Source organism: Indicator indicator, chromosome 29 (genome assembly GCF_027791375.1).
Source record: "Indicator indicator isolate 239-I01 chromosome 29, UM_Iind_1.1, whole genome shotgun sequence".
NCBI lineage: Eukaryota > Metazoa > Chordata > Aves > Piciformes > Indicatoridae > Indicator > Indicator indicator.
The window spans coordinates 10620340-10641624 of NC_072038.1; the positions used below are offsets into that span (position 1 = coordinate 10620340).

At 39.9% G+C, this 21285-nt stretch overlaps 1 protein-coding gene across 1 annotated transcript in view; it reads left to right on the forward strand.

The window, feature by feature from the left end:
• The first annotated feature begins 880 nt into the window (after positions 1-880).
• The window catches only part of PITPNC1 (phosphatidylinositol transfer protein cytoplasmic 1), a 79465-nt gene continuing 59060 nt past the window's right edge, over positions 881-21285 (forward strand). The window contains exon 1 of the mRNA XM_054393703.1: positions 881-1223. Within this exon, the coding sequence (XP_054249678.1) occupies positions 1176-1223 (48 nt within the window). The 5' untranslated portion in view covers positions 881-1175. The remainder of the gene's footprint in view (positions 1224-21285) is intronic.

Genomic DNA, 21285 nt, shown 5'->3' on the forward strand with positions numbered 1-21285 from the left:
CTGAACTTTCTGTGACATTTGAAAGTGAATAGCTGATGGGGAGGGGGGGGTGGAGGGGAATTAGTTTTATTTGTGCTTCCAAATCTGCTGGTTGATAACGCCGGGCTGACCGAAAGGGAAATGGGTGAGGCCGTCACATCCTGTGCTCTGTCTGCCGTGCTCGCTGTTTTTCCCTTTGTAACGAGGGACCGGAGCCGGCTCTCCGGCGGTCTCTTGGAGCTCTCCCGTGTTACACCGCGTTGTAAATGTTTTGCAGGGTGCGTTGTTACACGTAAGGCAATAAACTTCCCCAGAATCGGGACGTCTTCGCGACAGAATTAATTGAAACCGCAATTTCTCCTAGCTCGCTGCTGCAGGCGGCCCCTTCCCGGGAACCACCATCGGGCAGCACCCGGAGCTCCCCGGTATGCCCGTACCGGGCTGGTTAAACCCTTCCGAATGCGGCGGTGGAGCGGTGTTTGCTCCCCCTGCCGTCCCCCGTCTCCCCCCCTCCTCCCCTTCCTGCCACCCCGCTGATGTCAGCCGCGTCCCCGCCGGGGCTGCTGCAGCCGCTCCGCGCTCGCGGCCACAACTCGCTCGTGGCTGCAGTGGGGAACCCGCGGCCTCCGGATCACCGCCCCGCACACTCCCGCCTTTGCACCCCCCCCTTCCCGAGCGCAGCGGGAGCCGCGGCGGCCGCAGCCGCGTTGCGGTGGGGAGGTGGGAGCCGTGTTTGGCAGCCGGGGAAGGAAACGTTCTAAAAAGGCTTTGTCTCGGGAAGCAGCATCTCCCCTTTCCTGCCGGCCGTCGCGCTGCCGGCCGCCGCCGAAGCCACAGCTTGGGCTCGGTTGTGCTTTTGGCCGCCTCAGGCATGTCTTGATTACAACCGCCAGAGCTCTGCCGTTTCTCTACCCTTCCGACAGAGCTGTCGCGATCGCGTCTGGACTTTGAGGCTCGGTAGCGTCTCTCGGTGCGAGCGTCTTTCTGAAGGAGGAAGAGCTGGAAGAAGGGGGCAGTTGTGGTGGTTTTTCTTCTTGCTGGGTCAGCCTTGCTGGATGGTCGCCTTACTCTGGTGGACACAGCAGAGCGAGAGGCTTGATTATTTTTTTTTCCCGTGATTGTTTTTCGTGGTGATCACCCTGCAGAAATAACCACTTTTCTCCCAGTTTGCCGGTCCGCACCGAGGCAGCAGGAATATGCTCATGAAGGAGTACCGGATCTGTATGCCTTTGACAGTTGAAGAGGTAAGTGGCATGTGCCCAGGCTGGTACCTACCTGGTTTTGTTCCTCTTTCGGAGCGAGTTGAGGTTGTGTTTGTTTAACTGAATATTTTTCTTCGTATAATGAACTTGGTCGGAGATGTTCGGTTAGAGAGGAATGTTTTTATTGGAAAATAAGGGAATCCTGCAGGAATTGAGGTAACTCCAGTGTATCAAAAGCATTGTGTCATCCAAGTATCCGTTATGAAGGTTTCCCAGCCAGACTTTTAAAAATCTTAACATATATTTGCATTTTGTGTTGAAATCTCCTCTTAAACTGCTTGTCCACAGCCCAGGTTCTAAACACACCTTTGCTTAACGTCCCCTTGGAGACAGAGGTGGTCCGAAGCTCTGTCTCAGGTAGGGTGGGTAGGTCGTAATTTAATAGTAAAACTTTTGGGTCATTAAGAGAATTGCTTGAAAGTCAAATTGCTCGTGGTCGATGTTCGTCTAAACTCTGTTAGGGGTGTTGTGGTTTTATTTACCTGCAAACATCCTGCCTGCTCGTTGTTTTAAGTGAGGTAGTAATGCCTACACGTGCCATAATACTTGTGCACGTAAATGGTGGTAGCTTATATGTGCAATAGGTAGAGGCCTGGTGGCATCTGTCAGTGAGCTGCTGCCTTCTGGTTCTCCATGTATAGAAAAAGGAAGACGTTTTATTTAGCAAATATGTCATAAGAATGGGCACTGCGAAGAGGGAACAAGCCCTGCTCCTCGCTGCACATCCGTAGGCCAGCCCGGCCCCGTCGAGTCCGCACCGCGCATCTTGCGCCGGGATGGGCTTAAAGTTTCTCTTCTTCCCTCGGGCGCCACCAGGGGGAGCCCTCCTTTCCTCACCCCCCCCGCCCCGGCGCTGCCAGGGGGCGCGCTTCACGCCGCCCCTCCCGCTTCTGCCACGGTCAGGGGGTCGGACGGTCGGGACCGGGGCCGGGGCTTGCACCCAGACGGCGGGAAATAGTGCTGGATGCTGAGTGTTCCCCTCTTTCGCCTCTGTCCCCCAGGGTTATAACAAAATACAGTCACTTAGTAAATTAATTTACACCTTTTGTATTATATCATAGGATTATAGACTCGTACCGGTTGGAAAGGACCATCGAGTCCAACCACTCTCTTAACTCTACCGAGTCTGGTGCTAAACCATGTCTCTCAGCAGGATATCTCTGTATCTTTGAAACAGCTCCAGGGATGGGGATTCCACCACCTCCCTGGAAAGCCTTTCCCAGTGTTTGAGAACTCTTTCAGTGGAGAAGTTTCTTCTAATGTTCATCCTAAATCTCCTCTGGTGCAATTTGAGGCCGTTTCCTATTCTCCTGTCACTTTGTTACTAGGGAGAAGAGACCAACCCCCATCTGGCTCCGACCTCCTTTCGGGGCGTTGTAGCGAGCAATGAGGTCTCCCCTCAGCCTTCTTTTCTCCAGGCTCAACGATTCTAGTTCCCTCAGCAGCTCCTCACCAGCCCTGTTCTCCAGACCCTTCACCAGCTTCATTGCCCTTCTCTGGACCTGCTTCAGCACCTCAGCGTCCTTGTAGTGAGCTCCCCAAAACTGAACCCTGTACTCAAGGTATGGCCTCACTAGTGCTGACTACAGGGAGACAATCACTTCCTCAGTTCTGCATTTCACACTATAAATCCATCCAGGTGAAGGATTTTGCCACACAATTTTATGTTGCTTTTCACAGTATGTGTGAAGGAGTCCTCAGCAGTATGATAAAGTTGTCATTTCAATGGCTTTTTTTGTCTGTATCTTCATATTTGGCAAATTAACAGTTTTCTAATCCTGTGAATTTAAACTGCCAAATATTTACTTCAGGCTGCTCAGGAAATCCCTGCTGGGAGCAAGACCGAAAACTACCACATACATGTAGATAAATAGGCACAGATTTAATTCTAGCATTTTTCCAACCAAGTTATATAGTGTATTGTGACATTGGATGGCATTACTCTTTTAATACATGATGTTATTTGTTTATTGTATTATCCAAATGTAGCCAACATTTTATCCACGCCCAGTTCCTGATGTCTTTAGACTACCACACTTAGTTAATAGCAGTTCATTATGTTATCAGAAGGGAGCAGATCTAATTTATTTTGAAAAATCATTCTTAAACAAGATTTCCAGATAAGGAAAAGTTCAAAAACCTCCCCAAACAGGAATGGATGAAGTATGATGAGGCAGAACACAATGTTGGAAGTATTGTTCTCTAGAATGTTAACAGAATTAGTAAAGATATTCATGGGTCTTGTAGTTTCTCTTATGTTGAATAATCCATTATTTAATCCAAGAGCTGCAGCTGAGATGCCTTAATGAGGGATCTAGAGCATGTCTGATATTTAGCATGAATTTAATTATTAATTATGAAAATAACTAGGACAAAATCATTAAATTAGCAGTTATCTTACTTTTGTTACAGTATTTACATACTATAAAAGTCCCACACTTTGTGAAGTTTTTCTTACTTGGACTTTACAACTCAAATTTTATTCCTCTGTTTGGAAGTCCTGGCTTTTGGCCTGTGCACTTTATCCAGACATAGAAACGCATTTCCTTGAGCACTTTTCTTTTATAGCACTGACTTAGCAGACGCCCATACGCAGAAGACTCACAACGTGAGTGAGAAAGAATCCCAGCTTTGGTCTGTGGTATTGTGTTGTCACCAAAATCAGAGTGGCTTTCCACATCATTCCTCTGAAAATAACTAGGCAGAAGAGGCAAAATGGAGGTTTACCGTGTCAGCCAAGCACCTGTACCTGATATTCTGTGGTCAGGTTTTATCTGTCATGTGAAAAACTGTGTGTTAAAGTGTTGCATAACACAGAGTCTGGTAACTACCGCTCATTACTTCTTCATGTAGATGAATAAGCACACAGCAGTATAGCAATTAGTAGGACACTGGCTGACCATTAGGACCTAAATTGATGTCTAGAGAGGAGTAAAAAACTGATAAATATCCTCACAGCAGCAGTACTGTCTCCAGGGTTGAAGAGTTTCTGGTATTGTGGGTAGCTGGCTTTCATTAGCTACCACAGGTCATGTTGTGGAGACATTCTTTCATTGATTCTCTTATGAGATAAGATATTCAGATATTTATAGGAGTTTTGTTTGTATACCTGTCAGTTTGGAAACCAAATGCTTTCTTGCAAATAAAACATTATTTGAGAAATGTTGATTGTTCCAAACTTAACTGTTTCTGTGTGTTTTGATCTTATATATAATACAGGAGTCAGAGGTGCATCTTTGTTCCTTGGCCATAAGCACCAGGAAAGACAGGTTGTTCCAAGGGTGCTTGCTGAGATGCTGTGGCACCACACTACAGATCTTACTCAACGCTGAGGCTAATTTATTAAACTCAGTTTTCATTGACAGTTATTTAGGACTGTTACATATCTATCAGTGGTGAGTTGGACTAGATCATCTCCAAAGAGGTCCCTTCCAACCCCCACCATGCTGGGATTCTCTTATATTGTCACAAGCAACCTGGTCACCTCTAAAATAATTTGAGGAAGGAAATAGTGTGTTAACTTCTAAGCAAAGTAATTGCAACTACTGCAAAAACTTTGCAAATTAGGTCAGAATGTAGCTGTTGGTTGAGGAAGCCATTCTGATTGCCAATTAGAAGTCATTCTTCACCTCATTTGTGATACATTTGGGAAGCATGCACAGCATTGTAGTCCTTTTGTTAACATCTAGACCTTATACATGAGAAAAAGGCATTTATTTTCATTAATGTATAAAGCAAGTCCAATGTGTTGCAGTAATTGCCTAGGATCTGTTACCAATCCTCATCCCAGCTGCAGTTAATGAACGAACCTGCCCCTTGGTTATTTTTCCCTTTGCATTTTCTTGTGTCAGTTCATTCTTACAAATAGCTTGTTACAGACAGTCACAGAATCGTTTTGGTTGGAAAAGACTTTAGGATCATTGAGTCCAACCATTATTGAACTACTAAGTCATGAGGGAGTACTATAATGGGGTGCATTGTGGGTTTTTTAATATCATCAGTTAAAAATTGCATTCCTAAGCAAGTCAAAAGAACACCAAGGAATTGAAAAGAGCAGAGATGCTAAAAATTTCTCAGATTTGGGCCTCATTGTAACTCATAATTCCACAGGAAGGATTACATGGGGTTATGCTTTTGAAATGCCTTTATCTGCAAAAGTAAAACAAACCTGTTAGGTCAGCATGTTACTGTTACAACTTCTGTTCTGGAAGAGGCAAAGTACAGTGAAGTTTATCATTTGTTTGGGAAGTGATTATTCTTTAGGGGAATAGGTGGATAAACATTTTAGCTGGTTTCTGTTGAAAACAGAGTTGTTCTTGCTGTAAAATGCTAATGCAGATGTGAGCACCAATAAAATACTATAGTTGTCATAGAGTTTTTTTTCCCTGGAAACAAGGATGACCATTAACATTTCTGTTCTTTCTGAACTATACCAGTATGGCCTAATGTCATATATATATATATATATATGCTGAAGTTGGTGGAACTGCTTCTGTTGTGTGCTTTAAATAAAAACTCTGTTTGATCTGTGGGGAGCACTGCCTGCATGATGTGTGTAGGAACAGCTGTATTGTCATGAATACAAACTAGCAGAGACCTGCAAAATGTCCATAAATGTAGCTCATCATTTTTCAGTCAAAAAACCCCAAACCTTAAACCCTTCCAACATTAACAGATTCTCATTTCAGAGGTGTTGTGCTTGCTCCTTTATAAAACATCCAGCATTTAGCTCTTGTTGCAAACATTATGAATTCTCCCAGTGTGGATTATTTATATAAAAATTATTTTGACAACATATATGTAAACAGGATTTGTATTCTCTGAGTCTTGTGTACATTTCTTCTTCAAAAGATTTCATAATCTGCTGTTTTGTGTACAACGTGTACTTGTTATAACATGTTTTATTCAGACAGACTTAAATCTTTATGAAAACACCAGAGAAGGTGGGTTTATGCCCTGAGAGTTAGCAGGTGTTACAGCATTTAGATGTAACTATATGTATGTAGAGGAGAAAAGCCTTCAGTAGATACAAAGTGTAAAATGCGTTTTCTCTAAACTCCAGTTACCTGCTGCAGGATAAACTGCCTTTGATGCAGATGGATTAAATAATTGCCAGCTGGGTAAGCTTTTTAATTTTCCATCTGTAACCACAGAACTTAGTTTCAAGGATATGTAAATGTATGGAAGAGTTGAGATAGCATTACGTTGGCTGTAAGCAAGAGGACTATAAGTAAACAGAAGGTGAACTCACCTCTTCAAATTTAATCCAATTTAATGATTTTTAAATAAAATAATAGTTGGACAGTCTCCTGACAATGACCTCTGCAGAAGAAGTTTATCTGGCAGTTTTGAGGTGAATGAAGGCTTGTTGTGCAACTTTAATTTAAGCTATCAACAGCTATAATGCATCTATGGTCTTGCACTGATTCCTTTACAAGATACTAAGGTTCTAGGAGAAGTAAGGAACTTTTTACTCTGGTTAATCATTCTTTCTGGGTCTGCCTCACCAGTACATCACCAGCTGTACCTTCTTTTTTGCAATTGCTGTGGTGGAGGCACTGATATGTTCATCTGAGGAGTATTCAGAGTTAATTATTGATCTAAAAAAGCTCGTTGCACCATTATAAATATCTTTTTCCTCCTTAAAAGAAATAGTTGGGTAAGACTCTTGTTAGCAAACAGACTTGATCTGGTCTCTTGTGGGGAGTCATGTCTACTCATACCACAAGGCCTTTGCTGCATACAGTGTGGCCTTAAACTGACCTTAAAGCTTATGGACTGGGAATAATCTTTTTAATGATGTAACAGTTAAATAGGTGATAAGAAGTTAACTTTTAGTCCCAAAGAAGAACAGCTATTTAATTATTTGCTGCACAGTTTGTGTGTAAGGATGAACAGATGAAAGTGAGAGCTGTGATTTACCATGGGAAGAAAAGAAATACCTTGCTTTAGCTTGACCTTCCTGTACTAGTTATAGTCACCTAGAGAGTTATAAAAGCAAAGCAGTGTAGAGCAGATGCCAAATCTTTATTCAACTCCACTGCAAATAGAGGGCTAAAAATACCCAATTTTATCCTTTACTCCTGTTTGCACATTTCAATGCAACTCTGTGAAAGAAACAAGACAACCTTTGTTCTTAAAAGTTTCAGTGTAAATCATTAAAAAAATCTGTCAGTGGAAAGGATTAGATATTACCCAAGGAACTCCAGACTCTGACATATGTCTCTCTTCATCTCTCTCACTGTCTTTCCCTGTCAACACTTATTTTCTTCAAGGTATATATAGCAAATAATACTACACATTTGATTTGAAGGCTTTCCTGGCAAAATATAGGGCCCAGTTTTGCATTTCCCATGAAAGAAAATGCAGCTTGTCTGGGGTTTAGGTCATTTTCGAGCTAAAGCACTCTACAGGGCTTTGCTGCTGTCAAGAACTCTGTGGTGTTTGTCTTTGAAGGGTAATGTAGGTCCGGAAACAAAAGAACAGGAAGAGAAAGACACAGAATGTCAATACTGACTTTTAAAACTGAGTACTTTCTGTTTTTTTTTACTCAAGTTGCTGAGAGGATGAATTTCTTGTAAGAGTTGATGTGAATGCTTAAATGATCAGTACTTTGGAAATTGTGGCCACTTCTGTTTGTGTACCTGATAGTGAATGGAGATGCTTGCATTAGCACCTTGAAGTTTGATAACTCTGATAGGCAAATACATTTTTCTTTAGTCCATTCTGCTTAATTTCCTCATCTGTCTAATGGTAAGGTTAGAAATAATATAATGATACCAATTTTCATGTGCTTTTTGCCTGACTGCATGTTAAAAATGTATCCCTTAAGGCATATAAAGCCCTTTAGATTGTAGCAAGAGAAAGATTTCTGTAATAACTTGGAAAGGGTGAAAATTCAGTATTCAGTTTAGCCTGATAGGCATTTGTATTGTTAAAATGTTAGCGAGATCGTGTTCTGTGGTACAAAAGCCTACCTAGTCAGGTAATGGAAAACTCAAAGTATAGAACAATGATTCATTCATGGTATTCCTCTTTGTGACTTGTGAGCTGACAGATATGTTCCCCAGGCTATCCTTAGAGAACCGAGTCAGTTGTGCATGCAGAAACACTTGCAGGCTTTCCATCTTGAATGTCTAACCTAACACACAGGCAACCAATAAATAGATAAGGATGGAGATAGATGATGCACACTCAGACCATTGAAACCCACTCAGTAGTTGTGGGTGAAGGATAAGTCTTTGTATCCTTGCTCATGGAAAATTTATTGGTCATTTAAAATTACTTTATTTTGAAAGTAGTTAGAATTTTCCTTGTATTTCATCTTTATCTTCTTTGGTTCACTGAGCATCTGTCATGACCAGTGGTATATTTTGATACTGAGTCTGACAAAACAAAGCAAATTGTCACCTTTCATGCAAATTTGCTATGATAGCCTCCAGTGGAGCCTGAACAACTTTGTGTTGGTGTTTTTGCCTGGATTTAAGTGACATTGCCAATGTCTGCCTGTGTGTAGAAAACAAGGAGGAAGGTGTTCCCCAGGGTTATTGACTAGGTTTAAAAAGGAGTGAAGAAATTGTAATTTAGATTTCAAGTTGGGTTGACAGATGAGTTTACAGTCTGTAGGTGGGGGAAACTCAACTCGAACTTAACCTATATTTATATATAATGCTTTTAAGTCTAGCCTTAGTCTTGTTTATCTCTTCCTCAGTTCACAGACTTGCAGAATCATGGAACGGTAGGGTTTGGAAGTGACCTCAAAAAATCATCGAATCCAGGTCTCCTGCTAGAGCAGGACCACATAGGGCAGGGCCCGGTTTTGGTTGTAACTTATCAGCCAATTTTGAATCCTTGGATAGGTATTAAAATACCTCTTTAAGTTGTTTTTATAAGGTATAATTCAGAGTGCTAAATTGTAGAAATTACTTTTTAATGGCTTTGCCTGGGAAAAAAATTAACATGTTTCTTCCATCTCTTTCCTGTTTTGTGATCAGAAAACGTTGAAGCAGTTTGGGGCTCTATTAGTGTTTTACTTTGGCATTTCTAAAGCTGGTTTTACAGTCCTCCCTCCTTGTGCACATAACTTGTGCAGATACTTAATTTAAAGAACAAGTAGTCACATGTCCTGAGTCACATGCAGAAATGTTGGTAGACTGGATTTAATAAAAGCCCTGTTCATATGCTCTCCAGAAAAACAGTGATCTCTATTTAGGAGTTCTTATGTGGCTGTTCTAAGATTAGTCTTGCCTAAGTGATTTAGGCATACTTAGCCTCTGTGGGAATTGTTTTCTGTGAGCATGCCTTATTTTCCATCTCATCACACTAAATGTCACCCTAGGTTTAATGTGTTGCCCGATCATTGACTATGTTCGGGGTTGGTTTTTAAGTAAAAATATTATTACAATGCATGGCAAAATGATTCTGTGATAATGACAGTGATAATGACACTCCAGTCTCACACTCATTACTGCTCAATTTCTTGATTAATGATCACTCTCTGATGACAGTCAGAAACACAACTGATTGTTGACTAGATTTTCAGCTTTTTGCTTACAGAAGAGCACCTCTTGTGCTAGCATCACTGTGTCACTTGGAAGGTTACCAAAATATTGAAGTCCACTGTGAACAAAATAATTGCTTTTATCAGAAAAATGAAGGCAATCATTTTATTGATAAGCTCTGAGTTCTTACACATGCCAAGCTATTATTTCTCCTGGTCATACAGATAGGATTTTTAAGTAGTCTCACTTGTTAGACCCACTGAATAGTGGGTCCTAGTGTGTATAATCTCATCTTCTGAAAGATGCTTGACAAATTTGTCCAGCTATTTATCTGATTTTGTCAGGGTTTCTTTGAAAGGGCACATTATCTGACCTGTAAATAATTTTTTGATTGAATGAATTAATTGTGCAGTGACATGAAGTAAGCCAAATGAAACATAAGAAATGTACCTATGATTGCAGTCTTGAGTAATCTGGCTGCTTCTTTTATCATATAGGCTGGATATAAAAATTACTTAAATCTCACTTCAGTGGATCAGTTTTTCTTTTTGCTTTTTTTCTGTGCAAAAGGAAAATCATTCAGTAGAATTTAGCCCCTAGAAATAACAATGGATTCTGTCACTAATGTCAGAGAGGCCAAGATTTCACCAAATGTCTGACAAAACAGTGTATTTTTAGAAGAGAAATGTTGGGAATTTAAATTCCATTTTAGTTGCATGGTGCAAATGGGAAATAATTCCCTTGACCTCAGTAGATCCATTCCAGATTTCTCTCCGTTTATTCAAAAGTAGACTTTAACCATTGGCTGTAAACTGAAGAAAAATGGAAATGTCTCAGACGAATTGTTCTTAACAAGAAAGAAACCAAGCTGACATCTTGAAATTGTTAGCTGACATCTCTAAACCTAAAGGACATTTTCATATGGTTAGATGAAGGCCCCAGATTTGTGTCAAACTCGTGATGATGTCTTTGAACCTACATAGAATTAATGCTGTCCTCACACTGCAGAACCTGGCAGTAACCTCTTTGCTCTCAATTATTAGTCCTAACTTTGTAGAAATTCTTTTGGTTTTCCCATTTTTGAGTCGTTGGTCATACTCCCAAGTAAGGAAGTCTAACGCAGCAGGCTTTTGGCCAGCTGTCAAAAAGCTGCTACTCAGAACAACAGCCTGCTGCTCTTGCTCTGCCTCTGTCTTGTAGAGCAAAAGGAACTGTACAGCAGCCTAAAACAATTGATAATTCAGGCCTGAGTCTCAGCATTCCCTCAGTTACCATGGAACTTTGCACTCTGGCTGAAGCTAAAGAGGATGCTGATTTCTGACAGCTCTCAAATGTCTTGGAGTTTATTTGCATTTCCAAACTTTTTTCTACTCAGTTAAGACCAATTTTTGGGCTTTGCTTTGTACTTCTTTTTTTTTAGCTTGTTTTTTCCTTTTTTGCCCCCAGGGGTGATTCAATATAAAAACAGTTCCGTATATTAAATAGGGGACTCTGTTACACATTTGGGATAGGCTGGTTTGGGGGTATTCCCCCTTAAAATTCAATGGAAGCAAAACAAAGCCCACAGTGGGGATTTTATTTATTTATTTAAAATTTGTTTTCCACTCTTTTGCTACAACTTATTTTCTCCACTATTTCTGCCTTTTTTCATGTCTGAACATGAACTCACTCAGAGTCAAGTGATACTGAACTTCTGATTCTATTTGAGTGGGTCTGAGATGAGGCAAACATGATTTCAGTGGACATGTTATGTCATAGTAACAAATGCCTATGGATTAGTTAGTTTATTTCCAGGACTTCATAGGCTATACATTGCTATTTATAATGTAACTTTCTCAAGCAGCCCCGACTGTGTTTATGTTACCATGGTGTTACTTGCCATACTTGAGGGTGGATAGTAAATGCTGTAATTGAAAATAGATACTCCCACTGAAATAAGTGGAACAGGTGGCAATGTTTTCATTTCATCATGCTGCAAGCATAACATCAGTTAAATGTGGATAACTCTAACCCTGCCTTTTCAGCAAGACATTTTCAGACATGCCAATTTGTCTTTGTGGCCAGAAGTGCAGTAAACAACATGAGCGATTTCTCTTGTGACAGTCCAAGGGATGTCAGTGGCAGTCAATGAGTATCCTCCATTTCTTACTTCACCAAGCAAATGGTCTCCTGTGGGGAGGGGGAAGGTCTGTATCTCATCTTCTTCAGACTGTAGTATGGATAAAGCTCTAATTCCTTAAGAGTATTTGAAGCACAGCAATGGCTGTTTCCTTGTGATTTCCTCGTATTAGCCCTCTTGGCTTAGTTTGATGTTAGCTTACACCCAGCTTTCTGGTGCTGGCAACACACATCCTCCTGTCCAAATTGTTCAAACCACCCCCCCTCTGACAACCATAATGTTAGCTTTTGATTAAATTTTGTCAGCTCCCATAAAATCAGTGAAATGTTATGTATATAATACATAAAAATATAGAATGTATGTCAGGCTCTATATAAATGTGTAAGTCATACTATATATAAATGTTATGTTTTTCTATCATAGAATCATTAAGGTTGGAAAAGACTTTGAAGATCATCAGGTCCAATTTTCAATATATGATGAATTTATATGTATTTTTCCATTCTTCAGAGTAAAGGGCAGAAATATATGGATGTGATCTTAAATTCTCCTAAATATTTAGGCAGGGAAAAAAAACAAATAGGGTTGTAGATTTTTCTCTCAGGAGTAGTCTAAAATATGAAAATGAAGTAATTCCAAATAGCAGTATTGTTTCACACTCTCTACTTACTGCAAAAAGTCATATGCCCAAGAGTATTAAGTAACCAAGTACAGAGAGTTCAGTCAGAATAGGATGGTTATTATCAGAGGCATTTTAACAGAACTGTACAGAAGATACTTAATTGATGTGATTGTATGAAGAGCAGAGATTCTTGTATGAGTTCTGCACTGCAGTCTCCCATGGAAGATTTTTATACCTTTTTTAGCAGCAGCTGTCAGACTTCTGTCTTTGTTAAGTTTTGTATCAACCAAAGGCTAATTGGTCCTCTGATTTTTCGTAGAGCTGTAAGATATAACATGAATTTGCAACAGCAGATGTTGTGTGCATACAGAGATGTTTCTCTTGAATTCAGCTAAAGGTTGTCCCTCAATTTTCCTTTTGCATTTTGCCCAATGAATAAAGCAAAGCCAAAGAAAAATCATGTCATATTTTGGTTTTGTACTGGTTTACATTAGCTTGAAATACTTATGTTATTTAAACCAGTTCACTTCCTGTGTACACAAAACTGAGAGTCAGAGCTGAGTCTTAAAGCTTTACATTGCAGGTCCTTAAGGCCTTTTAGCAACCTGCAGCAGTCACATTCCTTTCCACAAGTTGTGTACTTTACATCTTTGTTTGTGAGCCTTTTCCACATGTGACAGTTTTGGAAGTTAGACTTGCAAATGAAGTGAGCTACTTCAGCTTTCTGGAGTTACCTTATAGGTAGCAGTTGATTGACTTTATTGGTACAGAAAAGCTGAGGACATTCCCTAGGGCCACTAACAAACTTCCCTCTAACAGTAAGTATGCAGTAAAGCATTAGTCTTTCAAGTATTCATGCATATTTAATGGCAAGGAAAGAAGAAAACTGTGACCAGCCCAAACCTTTAACAAGAACAATGAGTTATGAAAAAAAGCAGTTTGCAAGACATTTGTTATCAAATGAAATAAAAAAAGGCCTTACTGAAGGGGATTTATATGGATTAGTAGACCATATCTTATTGTTGTTACAGATCCACACATCCAAATGAAGTTCACTGTCAAGCTTGGGTTTTTAATGGTCTGGCCCTTCACCTGCTCCTTGGAGATGTGGGACCTCTGCTTGTTTTTTGTGCTGGTTCCCCGTCTGAAAGTTACAGAATCCTTGCTTAAACCTGTGGTGTCCTGGAGTTGCCTAAATATCATCTAAAATAAACTGTGGACCTGGGAAATAACAGCTAGCATCTCTACCCAGTGTAGCTCATGTGGGTCCAAGAGTAAGAGCCTTGAGTCTGCTGTTTTAGCAAAGCCTCCATCAGTTACAGAGCAGAAATTCATCTTGATGTTAATAAAAGATTGACCATCATGCGCTACCAAGTTTCATTTTGCTGAGTTTATATCTGGTTATTCAATGCTTTTCTTAAACAGTTATCTATTAATAGTCATTCTTAACAGTCACACTTCTCTGTGTGAAATTGTAGCATGAATTTTTATGTTAGTGTTGGTAGATGATTCCTGATACTGCTTCCTTCCCTTCTGTGAACCTCTGATATGGACTAACTGCTGGTAAACTGGGGGCAGTTTGGTGCCTCTGTCTGTAGAAGACAGAGGTGAAAGCTAAATTTTCATCCCTGAATTCTTCCATCTGTCATGCACTCAGCTGACCTCGTGGTGAATTTGGGCTAAAGAATTTTAAGCTGGTGTTGCAGGTGTTCTTTGCCACAGGGGTCAAGGAGATAAAGTTACTCAGATTTTCCTCTAATTAAGAGTTCTCTCTAAGTGTTGCAGGTTGCAGGTGATTGCTGTAACTCTGTACCCTCTCTGCTCCATGTGTTCTTCTTTTTTGTCTTTGTACTCTCTAAAATATGCCTCCCACTCCCTCTTTAAAATCCTTTTTGTAGGAGGTTAATTACAAAAATGTAGCTTTCCAGCCTTGCTGGGTTCAAGTTATCATTTGTTATTTTTGTATATTGTTCATTGTTTTTTTTCTAATAAGTTGTGGATGAATCCATTCTACCATCCTTAGTGAGTATGTTGAACACTTTCAGACCCACCACAAGTTCCTCTGGGACTTCACTGGTGTCCTCTCCCCAGTGATAATAATGATTTCTCTCTTTTCTTTTCTTTTTTTTCTTTTTTTTTTTTTATTGTATGTTTTAAACAATGATTTGTCCATGTAAAAACCTTTCTTTTTATCTCCTGGCAAATTCATTTCTTTTAATACATCTGGGGAGTGACCTTGGCAAAACAGGCTTTTGATACTGAATTGGCTCGTATCAAGTTAGGCCTCCTGTGTCAGCAAACCTCTTGTTAACCCCTTCAGAGACAGATCAAGACATGATTTCTCTTCATTAAAGCTGTGTTAACTTTGCCCTCTGTAGTCATGCATCCAAGCTGTGCGATTCACACGTATCTTGAGTAAAAAGAATATTCTCATACACTCCTGCTCAATTTTCTGTTCTATGCATTGAATTAATCATAGCAAATGAAAGGCATGTGAAAAGTAAATGAACGCAACTCCTGTTGTACTTGGTGGAAGTAGAGGAGAATTTTAAATTAATGCCAACACAATCTATTGACTCAATTGTAAGTGCAAAGAAAGAGAATTGCAAGTTGAGTACCAGCTGATATCTGTTTTTAGCATAGCTCTCTGCTTTACTGCATTTAAGCACAAAACCTTGGTAGCAGATTTTTTCCTGTTTTCCTATTTTTCATATTTATTAGTTGAAATCGTTGACTATTTGGGGACTGCTCCATAAAGTGAATCAGAGAGGTAGCAGCGATGCTAACAGTTAGGATTTCAGGGGGCTTTGTTAGTATTTTTGGCAGGCAATATTTGTTAGTGGTGTGCAACAGTATTTCCATATTATATTAGGAGTTGTTTTGCCAAGTGCTGGTTGGCAGTATGTCATGTTCCTTGGTTTCCATTTGGAGCTGAGTACTCTTCTGATCGTTTTATCTCTGAAAGGAATTAACATTCGCTTTATTTTAGATACTAGCTCTTGTTGAATGCATATCATTTAAACTAATAGAATACTGTGTTGTGAGGCATGATTCTTTTGTTTATCTAGGCTCTGCCACTGCCAGTAGCAAACACTGCTCTGCTGTCATTTCATCACCCCAGTCCTGGTTCATGCCCAGTGCACACAGAATTGGCAGGCTTGAAAACAGAGATAAATTTCCATGTCCATGTTTAACTTTGATTTGTTCTTACACTTCTGCTCTAACCTCCTCCCACCAACTGTAAATCAGTCAGTGAAAAGCATGCCCTGCACGCTATCTGCAGCCAAGCATTTGATAGGATTGTAATTAATTGACAGCATTCCTATAATACTCTGATAAGAGAGATTAGTGCCCTTCTCAGGTCCACTTCTGCTCAGGGGGAAGTCAGTGGGAGTTTCCCTTCTTTTGCGTTAAGAATGCAAAAATAGAATCGTACAGGAGAAGCCACTGAATGCTATGTCAGCAGGCTTGTAAATTTCAAATGGAAAACTTACCTCAGTTTTGGTGTCTGCATTTTAATAATACGTTAAATCAGTTTGCAGTGTAATCAACTGATAAAGTTATCATTAACTGTGTTAAAAATTACAGTTAAGACAAGTAGTTTTGTAGGAGGAAGGTACTAACTTGAAAACAGATTTTTCTAAGGTAAGATCTAACACTGAAAAAAAAAAAAAAGGAAGCAGGATTTCTGTGGACTACCAGCTACAGTCATGTCAAAATCTTGTGGCCTTAGAAAACGAGATACATTAATGCAAGACTTTCTCTGATGTGTTTCCACTTTTCACACTTACAGAGGAGGTCTTGGGTATGATGATCAGAAGGAAGCAGGATCAAGAAAAATAGAAGTGAATGATCACATGCTGATGGCAACGTAATAGCTGGTCAGCACTTGAAGAGAGTGCAAAGTTTGCATTAAGAAGATATTCTTTTAGGTTTCAGAGGCTTGTATTTTGTTCCTGGAATGCTGCAGAACTCCTTGCTCCTATTAGCATTACACAATGGCAGGAAAAAATTACACCTGGTTTCATGATTCAGGCAAGGGCTTTTTGTCTTGCTCTCCCACAGGGTGCTACAAGTCTTCCTCATATATGACATTAACATTTATGTGTTCTTTATTCTATCAGAGGACTAAATTATGTTAAAAAATTCAAAGTGCTTCCTGGGGACTTTTAATAAAATTGTGTGATTTGGTAAGTGATATATACAATGAACAAACTGGCCCAAGGTCACCCTTTGGTCTCCTCTCCGAACTAGAGACCCAGCTCCCTCAGTCTCTCCTCATAAGGAAGATGTTCACTCCCTTCATCATTTTTGTGGCTCTGTGCTGGATGCTTTCAAGCAGCTTTTCTTTTCTTTTTTGGCACTTGTTACTTCATTGCCTCATCTTCTTTAGCAACTGAGTTAATAGTAAAAAACCCCTATTCTTCCTGTGGACCTCTGTTCTGGAGCTTCAGCAATTTTATTGTTTCCTGTTGATAGGAAATCCTAAAACCTGTCCTGTTCCAGAGAAAACTTGTTTTCCTCATAAGGAAAGGAAAGCATCCCATGAGCACAAGCAGAGGAATCCTAGCAGCCTCAGTTATGCTTCACGTTCAATGACATGAATAGATTAGGGGATCTTTTTGCTTTGCTGGTCATGCTCTCTCGTGGTGGCTGTAATCCTGAAGCTGATGGAAGCCTTCCCTGTCGGTAATGGGGAAACTATGCCAATATAATAATCTCTGAATCATCTTTTACAAGGTGTTACTGGAGTCTGAGACCAAATGACAAGCCACCAAACACGCAAATCGTGTTTGTGTGAGTGACAGTGAGGGTGTCCCTGTGTTTAAATAGGGCATTACTCAAAATAGTACTATTCCAGCTTTCCATGGGAAAGTACTTTCTGTTCAGTGAGATGTTTTCTTTCTCTACCTAGTCATCAAAAACACCATCAATCCCACTTCCAGTGAGGCAAGCTTCTCTGGAATGTGCCGTTTGTTATTTCCCTTACCTGATAAGAGCTGTATACCTGGATTTGTACTGGTTGTAGCTCATACTTTCTCATTTTGATTTTGAATGCTTGAAAAAGGGCTCGTTCAAGAAAACTTATCTCCCCAAAACCTGATTTTCTGGATAAATACAGGAAAGGTAAACTCACTATTTCTATTGGGTTTGAGCACCTTAATGCAAAGAAGGAAATAAGAGTCTGTTGGAGTTAAGAAATTGAGCACACAATTGAAAATAAATCAAAGGTAACCTGCTAATATTTCAGCATCTGTTGTGAAAAAAGAAAATAATATTTTTACAGTACACAATTCTCAGCTGAAATGTCAGAATATCTGTATTAACAAAAATAGAATATTCTGGCTATATTACAGTCATGCTGCCATTTTATTGAGTGGTTTTAGTGGCATTATCAAGGTAAAATTAAAATCTCTATGGTCTATAAACACGTTATTCAACCAGTTCCATTCCTGGACCTTCAGGCTTGATCTTCTTTTATCTGCATGCATGGAATTTGTGCAGGCACCAAGAATTTCACAGTAATACACAGAACTGGTGGACAAACGTGATTAGTGAACAAAGGGGATAAAACTTTCCTCCCCTCAGCATTCAAAAGTAATTTCATCAGAGATACATCCTTGCATCTTTGGATATAAAAAGAAGCTTTGAAATGTTATAGAACCCAGGAATTAATGTGTCAGTTTTACATTGCAGTTTGTCCTGTAAAATAAAATGTTCTTACTCTTACCACTTATTGCTTTGCAGCTTCTCAGCCTAAGCATTTAGGACGATCCTCAAATTCAGTTTGAAGTACTAAAGGGGATGCATTCAGTGCAAGTGTTAGTGCCAGTGTACATGTCCTTCTGAACATCAAATTAATAGTTTGAGTCATGGAGGTTAAAAGGAATTTTAAGAGCTGCTTTAATGAGGACAGACACATCTTTTGATACCTTGTATCCAATTTAAGTAGGATGCCTATCTGATATACTATTATAGTGGTGCCCGCTAGTGCTTCCATAATTATGGGCCTGTCAGCATTTCCATTACAAACCCCTATATTACAGCTGAAAATATCACTCCAGGATGAAGTTCTCTACAAAGGCTTTCAGCTTTGAATGAAGCCACTTTTGAAATTAATTTTGCTGCTTCTCCGATTTAAAAAATGAACTTTTGCTGTTGCTTACTCTACCCTGTATTAATGTCTTATTTTCAGAAAAAGAAAAAAAAAAAGGCAACCAAACCCACAGGGTCAAAATACTGATGTTTGTTTCCTGTGGCGTGAACATAACACATCTAAAAGATAAGAACTGAAAGCTGCAAGAAGAAAAAAAAAATAAAAAATATAAAGCAGTACAGGCTGGAAAAAGTTCATCTGCAAGCTGCCACGGAGTTCCTCCCTACTTCATTCATTTGCAGCAGGTCTGCAAAGATTTCACAGAATCACAGAATGTGAAGGGTTGGAAAGGACCTCAAAAGTTGATCCAGTCCAACCACCTGCCAGAGCAGGAGCACCTAGAGCAGGTCACACAGAAACGCATCCAGGTGGGTTTTGAATGTCTCCAGAGGAGACTCCACAACCTCTCTGGGCAGCCTGCTCCAGGGCTCTGGCACCCTCACAGTGAGAAAGTTTTTCCTCATGTTCACATGGAACCTCCCCTGCTCCAGCCTGCACCTGCTGCCCCTTGTCCTGTCATTGTACATCACTGAGCAGAGCCTGGCTCTGTTGTCCTGACACTTACCCTTCATGCGTGACCTGGCTTGGTGAGGGGGTTGCACTGCTTGCCATGTGTGACCTGGCTTGGTGAAGGGGTTGGCTCCACTCACCACGGGTATTCTGGCTTCAGGGGAAAAAAAAAACATCTGCCAAGCGCTGCTGCTCTGCCCAGCTGCTGTGGGGATGGTTCAACTCTGGACACTTACCTTGGAGGCTGAGCTGTGTGATCTGATCTGATTCCAGTATACTATCTCTTTTTCCATATGTTCCAAACCAGCAATGTCATTGTAATTTAATTTATTACCAGCTCAGACTGATTTAAAAAATCATTTTTTAAGGGTTTAAGGACAAGCACTTAGAATTAGAAGTGCCAAAGTTACCTTTGTCCTGACAGGGTTTTGTTGCCTTTTTGAATATATTTTCCTTAAAACCGGTTCCTGGAGAAACTGGGTGGTGCTCAAGGCAGCACCACTTTGTCATTATATAATTTTTCTTTTCCTTTTCCAGAAACTTACTACCCATCTCTGAAGTTAGAACCATATCATGGGTTTGAGTGATGCTTATCATTAAAGTGTCTGAATGTTTTGCTAAACACTAATCAATTTATTTTCATTACACTTCTGTGAAATGAACAGATTTTCTAGTTTTACAAATGATGAACATCTGCACTGAGACAAGATAGCTGAAAAGATTCAGTCTGAATATTGAACGCTTGGAACTTGATTTTTCAGAGTGGAATTACAGAGCCCATTTAAAAGCGTTCTCACTGACTTTAGCTGTCTGGTAAATATTTAGCATTTCTTTTCCTTGGGTCTCCTGTGTCAAGTGGAGTACCTAGACTAGGAGGAACAAGGAGACAGCAATTGCTTGTGAGGAAGTTGGGGTTGATTTGCTTTGTGTTTCCTAAATTTCTGAATTTCTGCAGTTTCTCATCTTTATGCATCATAACTGGCTGCTGTTGTGCTGGTGATGCCCAGAGGATACATGCTGATTCTCTAACTCATATGACCTTGAGCTGGCACAATTTTCCTCTGCCAGTGTATTTTCCAGCTTTTCAGTAAATGGAGCAAAAGCCTTATGTCAAATCAGCTGCAACAGTATGCAGCTACCTCCAAATGGGGAGAAAAAATGGTACATGATTATTTATTGTGCTGTAGTGTTTAATAGCCAATAAACCTCCATCACTTTTGTCTCTTGAGTGCCTGGCTTTGCAAGCTGGGTAAGATTTCCTTAAGCATAGCTTCTCTTTGTAATGATTTTGGGGGCTTTTGAAGTGTTCTCAGCAAAAAAAAAAAAATAAAGCTTGGCTGTATGACCTCGTGTGAGCCACTGTCTGTATTATCATCAGTGCTGGGACCTTGAGATGCACTGCACAGACTTCAGCTCTTGAGGTAATGGAGGGCAATGGATAAAATAATCATTCAAAATGGACATGATGGCATATGATAGAAGAGAATAAGCAACAGCAAAAAAGATGTGTGATAACATAGAAGGAAAACATTTCCTATATATAGGAGGATCTGTGAGAGGATTGAGAGTGTGCAGTAAGAACATAGTATTTTGATATTTCTTCTGGAAAGCTCGAACAAGCTTCTTTTGAGAATATGGAACTGTACTGGCAAAGGCGTAAATTTAAAGGTTCATATTTAGTCAAGAGGCTAAATATGAATAGATTTTCACATGAAGAGCATAAGACTACACATCTATTGACTCTCACGTCCTGTTTCTAGCTCACTTGAGACATGAGAGCCTTCCAAAGGGGGAAAAAAAAACCAAAACCAAAACCAAACAAACAACAAACAGCCAACATTTATTTCCAATAAAATGAATTTTCCTTTATTTAATAGTTACTATTACTCTTGTCAGTAACTGAAATATTCCTGAGCTGTTTTGATTATGGCTTTCTGAGCCTAAAGTAGACACAGAAAAACATCCACACAGCTAATAATTATCTGAGAGAGAACAAGCTCTTCTGATTGAAGTTGTCAGCATGCTTAACAATAGGTAATCTCTTACTTTCTCTGCTTGTTCTTTAGATACCAGTCCCTACAGTGGAAGAGTTTCATTTCATGTTAGTATTACTGAGGGCTTCAATTTTAAATACA